Below are 8,505 nucleotides of genomic sequence, written 5' to 3'. Positions count from 1 at the left end.
GGAGGGTGCACCAGGACTGCATCAACATCTTGGGGGGGGCATCTAGGAACAGGGCCTGAAGGATCAATGGGTATGTTTCCAGTCTTGATGCTGGGGGACCCCACCCGAGTGGGAAACTGGCAGGGCTGGGACTGGCATGCCTGAAGCTTCCAGAAGCTCTGAGAGGTGAAGTGACAGCCTGGGCATTGCAGCTGGTCAGTGGGCCAGAGGCCTACCTCCCCGGGATGACAGGAAATGGGTGCCAATGGTAGGATGTGGGTCTTGGCAGCAAAGGGGAGCCCAGAAAGGGGAGAGGGAGGCCATGATTTAGAGAAGACAGCAAAGTGCAAAGGGGCCTGGCTGGGAGGCAGTCATGCCTCTGCCAGGGCAGTACCTCAGATTACCAATTTTCCTCTCTGGGCCTCAGTTCTCCCATTGGCCACATGAGGAGGTGGGCACCCCCCAGTCCTTTCTGTAACTAAAGTTCTACCCAGGGCCCCAGGGGAACAGAAAAGGATAAAGTGGGCCCCATGTGCCCGGAGCAAAAGAAACCCATGCCCCTGAGTGGCTGGACCATGGGCCCAAGGGGGCACTCAGCCATGGACCTGACCTCTGACCTTCCTCCTGTCATAGTCAGGTTGGCCCAGGCCTGAGGGAAGGCACTTGGGGGTCGAGTGGGGAAGGACAGCAGCGGGCAGCTGTGTAGTTTGGCATCAAAGACCCCCTGCTTATGGTGTGGGGGCGATACAGACAAAGGGCAAGGCTTTCCTCCTGGGTGTTGTCCCAGGTCCAAAGCCTCTTCTCAGTCCACAGCTGTCTTTCGATGCTGCTGCCATTCAGGCTTGCAGAGTCCCCACTGGCATTGGCACATTAAAATATAAATTACCCAGGACCTGAGTCAGCCCGGGCAGCAGTCTGTCGTGTGGCCCGGGGCCACACCATTTGTCACAAGATGCTGAGGCCCCTGGAAGCCGGTTCCCCAGTGTCTATGCATTGCAGAGCCACCTTGGGGCTGGAGCCAGGCTGCCGGGGGTAGGCACCCTCCCGCACCAGGCGCCGGCACTTCATGCCCTGGCCCACACTGACGCTCTGCAGCGCTGGGAGGTGGAGGAGCAGCGTGTCAGGTGGGGGCACCAGGCTTGTGCCCGACAGGTCCAGCTCCTGCAGGGAGCCCAGGCCTGAGAATACCTCCGCTCCTGCCCACTTGAGCTTGGGGTTGCCTGACAGGTCTAGGACCTGCAGGCTGTTCAGCTCATGAAAACCATAAGGTGCCAGTTGGGGGAGACCCTGCAGGCTGCCCAACGACAGGTGTGTCAGGCCAGCCAGTCCTGTGAAGGCACCTGGGCCGATGGCGGCCAGCGGGTTCCCATCCAGGCTCAGGTAGCGCAGGGGCAAGTCCCGGAGGTTGGGCACAGTGCGGAGCCGGTTCCAGGCCAGGTTCAGGCTCTGAATGCTGGGAGTGGGCAGGCTGGCCCCAGCGGGGTGGGGCACGAGGCGGTGGATGTGGTTGTGAGAGAGGTCCACGTGCAGCGCTCGGCCCTGGCCGTGGGTGGTGAAGGCGGACACTGGGACCTCACGGAGCCGGTTGTAGCTGAGGTTCACCTCACTCAGGGGCGAGCTGGTGAAGCTGTCTGCAGGCAGGGCTGCCAGGCCATTATGGCTGAGGTCAAGCGACTCCAGATAGCGAAGGCGGGAGAAGGCGGTGGGCGAGATGCTGGTGAGCAGGTTATGGCTGAGATCCAGGCCGGCCAGCGTGGTATAGCCTGGCCCTGCCAACACCGACTCGTTCACAGTCTCCAGCCGGTTGGAGGACAGGTCCAGGTGGGCTGTGTCCAGAGGGATGGGCACAGGCACGATGTGGGGGCCAAGACCACTGCAATCCACTCGTGTCAGGCTGAAGCTGTCAAAGAGGCCGAAGGTCTCCACCTCACACTGGCACCCAGGGAAGCATGGCCGGGTCGTCTGGACCCAGCTCACGGCCAGCAACAGCAGCAGGGGCAGCAGCAGGGGCCACAGCATGGTCGGCGCTAGAAAGAGAGCCACAGGTGAGGGTTGACAGCAGGCACCCCACATCAGATGGTACTAACCCTGCCCCATAAGACACCAGCCAATGTGTCTAGGCACAGCTGAAAGTTACCACCAGCACCCTGCCCTCCCAGAATTCTTTCCCTGAATACTCCTCCTGTAATTCCTTGTTCCTGTTCCTCTCAGGCCTCGCTTTCCCCATCTGTATGGTAAAGGGGGTTAGGCCTGATTCGTGGATTTTCAAAAAAATATATATTTTTATTGATTTCAGAGAGGAAGGGAGAGGGAGAGATGGAAACATCAATGATGAGAGAGAATCATTGACTGGCTGCCTTCTGCACTCCCTCTACTGCGGATGGAGCCTGAAACCTGGGCATGTGCCCTGACCGGGAATCAAACCCTGACCTGGTTCCTAGGTTGACACTCAACCACTGAGCCACGCTGGCTGGACCAGATTGGTGGATTTTAAACTGTGAGCAGCAGAACTCCTTCTTAAACATTATCAGATGAAAGTGGGCCTGTTCTGGCTGAAGTGAGGGCTGGGGCCTAGAGCCCTCCATGCCTGCTCACCACCTCTGCCGTAGGAGGTTAAGGAACCCAGCTGGAAACCCACTGGACTAGATGGCTCTTTAGCTGGCCTCCAGAGCTCGGATGTTCCGGGGCCCTGGGCTGGTCTCAATCCAGACCCTATAGGGAGGGGCTCACAGCTCAGGGGTTGGGGTCAGGGTGTTCCATTCACCTGTGCTGAGCATGTGCCCGGTGCTGTGCCAGCTGCCACACAGACTGGCTTGACCCTCACAATCACAAAAATTGTCATCGCTTCATGAAGAGGGAATTGAGACCTAGAGAGGTTCAGGAAGTCACGCATGGCCACAAGTAACTGGGAGGGGAACTAGATGGAGCAGAGGAAGCATGGCTCAATGTCACGGTTTGGCAGTGGCTGAGCCGTGCCCAAGACCCACACATCAGCCTCCCAGATGGGAGCCTCTCCCTGCAGGGACTGGCCCCACCTCACCTCTTTTGTGGGTGACGATGGATGAGTCTACAGTCCTAAGCCCCCTCGCCTGGCCTATCCGCCAGAGGCAGGAGCCTTCATTCTGTTATATAGATAGTTAGGCAACAAGAGCAGAGCAAGGACGCTGAGCCAGGTACAGGAGCTCACCAGGGCAGAAAGCCCCGGATGCCTAGCAAGGAGCAAAACTAGAAAGACAAGAACCTCGTCCCCAGGGTAACCTTCTTCCCCCAGCGTATCGCTGGTCCTGTGGTTTGGACCCCCTGACCTTCTCCTCCCTATGATAACATCTAGGCCTCAGTTGTAATTCAGCTCCAGGCCCAGAAAAGCAGCAAAACTAGACAAGTGACACCGTGGCTGCCTCAGGACCAGCTACATCGACTAGTGACCCCCTGCCTTGACACCCACCAATTAGTGGAGACCATGACCCTGAAAGAGCATACCTGGAAAGCTGATGAATATTCTTTTGAGGCCTTCCCCTGAAACCTCCCCTAAGATTTCCACCTGCAAGAGAGGAATAAACACATTCGGAATGAAGAACCCCGGGTACGCCACTGACCCCCAGGGGAGCATGCCCGCGCCCTTTCCTTCCCCCTTCTTTCCACTAAGGGACCCCATGAGACATGCAATCAGGAGAGCAGTGGGCGGCAGTGGCTCGTCCTGGACTCACCCCCTGAACCTGTCTCCAAAGCCCCTTTTTTCTCTGACTTCCCAGTGAGCCAAAGCGGCCCAGCCTAGACTCTCCTGTTGCTTCTCTTATGTCCCCTTTTGTTTCACTGTCCTAAATACATTTTTGCTACGGCCAATAAATTCTCACTCACTTTGCTACACTTTGTCTCTGGATTGAAATCTTTCCTTCAAGAAGACAAGAACGGAGGTCTCACCATTAGACAAATTCTGCCTTGGTGAGTTTCTGTATGTGGCCCATCGTCCTTGCTCTGCTCATGCCTACCTGACTATCTATATAACAAATTCAATTGTAAAGATTTCCAGACGGGCTCTGGGGATACCCGTCCCAAGCCCCTACCCCCAGCTGACACAGCTATTACCCCTCTATGGATCTCCCTTTAACCTAGGCAGCTGAGCTGGTTCCCCCATTATGCAGATGAAGGAATAGAGGTTCAGACAGGAAAAGGGTTTACCCCGAACTAGTAAAAAGTAGGGCAGGATTAGAACCCAGGTCTGCTCAGTTCCAATTCCTCTATTTTCATCTGCTGCCTCTGGCAGGACTGTCAGAGAGAGACAAGATCCAAGAGGGGCTTTCCCCAGACACATGTTATGATACAAGCCACATGTTATGATGCAAGCCATGTCCCTCTCCTGGCTTGTTTCCGTCCCTGTACAATTAGCGCGCGGCTGCCATCGGTGCCAGGCACTACATGTACACTCTTACATTCAATGCTCACACCCACGCACATCTGTCTGCCAAAGCCTATGTGTGTGCCCACTGCAGCTCAGTGGTGGTGCTCATGGGAGAATGAGGAAGAGGGCTGAGCAGTGAAGGCGTCTAACTGGACAGTCTGTGTTATCCCATCCCACCACACAGCAACCACTCAGCCTGGGAGATGGACATCACAAAGCCTCACTCCAGCAGGTCTCCTCATCTGGGGTAGCCCTTCTCTGCCCCCCTGCTCTGTCTTACCGCCACCATCTCTCCCGCTGGCCTTCAGGGAGGGATGGACCAGGGGCCTGCCCACCTTCTAGACTGGGGTGGGTGGGGAGGGAGCAGCATGATAGTATTACCAGCCTCCATGAAACTTTAAAGGGGCAGCTACTTGATCCCCACTGGCTCTGCATGGGGGCAGGACGAAGTGGGGCTCTCCTCCCTTGCTCCCCTAGGGGGCCCCCCTCCTTCCCCACCCCTTTCTATTATAGAGTCCAATTTGAGGATTAAACCCAGCCCAGGTGCATCCTGGGCTTGGTCCCAACTGAGGGAGGATAGAGTGCTCCAATGTCTGGAACCAAAAGGAAAAGAATTAACTTGCTTCAGGCATCTTTTGTTCTTCTGTGTGAGCTTTACCACAGGGGTTCATTACCACTCGGGGCCCCACCTTCCCTGCTAAGCTGATCTGCTCATATCCACTCTTCCTGGGGTTTGAACAAACAACACAGGTACAAAAAAATACCCTGAGATTACCCTTTGGTTCCCAAAGGTGATTATATAAGGTGCCTATTAAATGCCAAATGGCCTCTCGTGAGCTCCTGCTTATGTAACCGGGAGCCCAAACACAGCCCAAACGCTACCCCTCCAGAGAGGGGGCCTCTCACCACCCTCTCCGGGCCTCAGCCTGGTCCTGGGAACCACAAAGCAGTAATTCTTCTCCTGCCCTCCTCACATAAGTTGATTGGCTCTCACTGAAGTGCAGTCCAAACTGTGAAGAGCTATGCATGCATGCAAAGTGGTCATCACTGGGTCACTATAGAAATGGGACTGAGGCAACGGGAGGGGCAGCTGATGTAAAAGGAGCAGGATTGTAAACGAGACCTAGCAGATAACTGCTGGGGGACACTCTTAGGACATCCAGGGCTGTCCTTGCTCAGCCCTGCACAGCGGACACCCCTCCCCGGGCCCCTGTTCTGTGCCAGGCCTGGATGTAAACTTGAAAAGCGCTGACATTGACAGAGCCAGACCTCACTATGTGCCAGTGCTGCACACATGTTCTCCCATACAACCCTCAGTCCCTCCAGGTCAGCAGTCTTATGCCCATTTTAGAGCGGAAGAAGCAAAGATGTGAAAGGGGAGGTGGTGGAGCTGGGAACTGAAGTTGGGCCTTCGTAACCTCGTAATTGGTTTGGTTCCAGTGGAATGTATACTTCTGCGTGTTGCTGGGAAAAGAAGGGGTAGGTGTCCAGAGTCCTAGGGCCAAGCTCTACCTGCAACTAACTGCTGCGATGAGGTAGGTGCCACGGTTTTTAGTATCAATGGCTCTGGGGGCTTTCCCGAGGTCACAGCAGAGCCCAGAGGCCTCTCTGGGGTGTCCCAGGCTGGTGGGGGAAAAGAAGGGAGAAATCCCTGAGAGGCTTCACAACTGTGGGCCCAGAAGTGGGCCAAGACAGAGGTGTGGGCTGGTGGTCTTTGAAAGTCAAGGCACCTGTTCTGCTCAGAGGAAATGACCCCTTTTGGGGGTAACATACAGGAGCGCCATCATGGGATTGCTTCAGAGACGCTAGGCTCTGGCACTGCTGCAGGAAACCCCTTAGGAAAGGCTCAGGAGCCACTGCGAGGGCAAGACTTCCCCGAGACTGAGGGAACATAAGGAAAATTCCTGCCCGGGTCCTAGCCCTTTATAGTTCAAAAGGGCCTTTGCTTTTGAGCTGGGAGAACCCAGATCAGGCGTGCCATCCCACTGTAGTGACGAAGTGAGTGTGCAATCACTTGTCCACAGACCCCTGACCCCTGGCCCAGGGCTTCCCTGGCCACTCGTGATGGCTGTGGACTCTCTTTACGGAGCTGGTAGAAATAATGTTCAGCAGAGTTTGCAGTCTCATGGAGGGGGCTGATGCCATAATGTTAGGTATCATCAGGATAAATTACATGTCTAGGGAAACTATAACTATGCATTAAAAAACCCAACCCAAGTCCTAACTTTAGAAAGGCCGAAAGAAAATATATCAACACAACAGTGGTTTTCTTTAGATAGAACTCTGAGTGATTTAAACATGTCTTAATCTCTTCACATCCCTCCTCATATCCTCTCTTATAGTAAAAGAAATAAATACAATATATACATATATATTTTTATATTCATATAAATATATAAATTAAAGAAAAACAGAGAATAGCAAAGGCTCCTAATAGGACTGCCTCATGGCCATCCTGCTTTCTCTAATCTTGGGTAGCCACAACCTCTGGGCCTCAGTCTCATCGGCAAAATGGGATATTAACAGCCACCTCACATGTGAAGGACAGATACAAAGGGACCCACTGCAGGGGCAGTGGAGGGGGTGAGAAGTGGTGGAATCGGGGTGTACTTTTGAATGTGGAGCTGATGGAATTTGCTAGTGGGTTGGATATAGAAGATAAAAGCGAGGAATCCAGACTCCTGAGTTTTTGTCATGAAGAGGAAACAAAATGGTAGAAGGAAGGCACCTAGCGGGGATCCCAGCACAGGGGAAGGGCACAGTGTGGGCTGCCCTGCCTTCCTCCAAACGGGGAGCTGGTGGGGTGGGGATCAGCAGGTGGGCTGGGCCCCTCTCTTCCTCCTTCCTGTAGCAAGCATGTCAAAGCTCTCATCAGCACCCTCTTGGAGTCAGTCTTTCCAGGCAGGCCACACTACGCTATTTCTCAACAGGCTGCTGGGTCTGGGAAAGGATGAGTAATGTGAGTTCCTCTTGACAAAACCCACCAGTCTCAGCTCCATGGAGAGGAGAAACCTTCACAGAGACAAAGGGCCATGGACACCGTGCAGTGCTAACTGGGAAAGTCACATTCCTTCTCTAGACCAGTTCCTTCAGTTGTGAATCTGAGATGGTAATGAGGGTCCCACTGGTCTCAGAATGGCTGGTTGGGAAGATCAGACTAAGAAGATAAACACTCCTATAGAGAAATGAGACCCCAACGGGTGGAAGACACATCATGGAAAGACTGTGCCTTTTCACTCTACCTGTACCCATACTCCCTGCAGACATAATCAATCAATCACAGCACCACTCTCTAGGAAATCTGCACAGGGCCTCAGAGCTCTTCTCAACATGGTCTCTCTATCCATTGATTAGAATTTGCCCTTGAGATGAAAACTGTCATTCTCGGAGCAATTCTCTGATTTGAAGGAGTGACAACATGGAACAGGAGTCACCTGCTACACTGGGAAACTTTGGCAAGTGTCTTTCTCTCCCATTTCCTCATCCAAAATGGAGACACCAATCCCTTCCTCAAGGGACTGCTATGAGGACTGGAGATCACAGGGCCAGGATACTGACAGATGTGCAGTCAGTGGGTGCCTGTGTCTCTCCTAGGCTGTATGGTAAAGGAGTCCTCCAGAAAGGGCACCCATGGACCACCCCTTACCTCCTTCACCATTCTCTGGGGCTGGGGTGGGAAGAGAAGAGGAAGCAACTGGGCAACCGTGCGGAGTGACAAGGCAGGTTCTGGAGAACAGTCATGAACCCCAGTCTTAGTCCCTGCTCTGCATGGCCTGTTCACATTTTCAGACAAATCCCCCCTCCCCCCATCCCCCTCACTGAGCCTCAGCTTCTCTACCTCCACATAAGAGGTCAGGTCTAGACCAGGGGTCCTCAAACTACGGCCCGCGGGCCACATGCAAATACAAATATTGTATTTGTTCCCGTTTTGTTTTTTTACTTCAAAATAAGATATGTGCAGTGCGCATAGGAATTTGTTCATAGTTTTTTTAAAAAACTATAGTCCGGCCCTCCAACGGTCTGAGGGACAGGGAACTGGCCCCCTGTTTAAAAAGTTTGAGGACCCCTGATATAGAGGCTCCCTCGGCCAGGCCCATGCAACTCTCTGATACTTCTCACCCACCACT

At 54.0% G+C, this 8,505-nt stretch overlaps 1 protein-coding gene across 3 annotated transcripts in view; it reads right to left on the bottom strand.

Annotated features, from left to right (window-relative positions):
• Positions 1–6: 6 nt before the first annotated feature.
• The window catches only part of TSKU (tsukushi, small leucine rich proteoglycan), a 16,350-nt gene continuing 7,851 nt past the window's right edge, over positions 7–8,505 (bottom strand). The window contains exons 1-2 of one of the 3 annotated variants that reach the window (XM_006763837.2): positions 3,460–3,602; positions 7–2,006 (exon numbers count right to left, since the gene is read on the bottom strand). In XM_006763837.2, the coding sequence (XP_006763900.2) occupies positions 925–2,006; positions 3,460–3,589 (1,212 nt within the window). In that variant the 5' untranslated portion in view covers positions 3,590–3,602 and the 3' untranslated portion in view covers positions 7–924. Of the gene's footprint in view, positions 2,007–2,743; positions 2,958–3,459; positions 3,603–8,505 lie in introns of those variants that run through there. The other 2 variants (XM_006763834.2, XM_006763835.1) reach the window with 2 other exon arrangements.

Source organism: Myotis davidii, unplaced genomic scaffold, assembly GCF_000327345.1.
Source record: "Myotis davidii unplaced genomic scaffold, ASM32734v1 scaffold139, whole genome shotgun sequence".
In the NCBI taxonomy this organism is placed as follows: domain Eukaryota; kingdom Metazoa; phylum Chordata; class Mammalia; order Chiroptera; family Vespertilionidae; genus Myotis; species Myotis davidii.
This window is presented reverse-complemented; position numbering and strand designations above follow the sequence as displayed.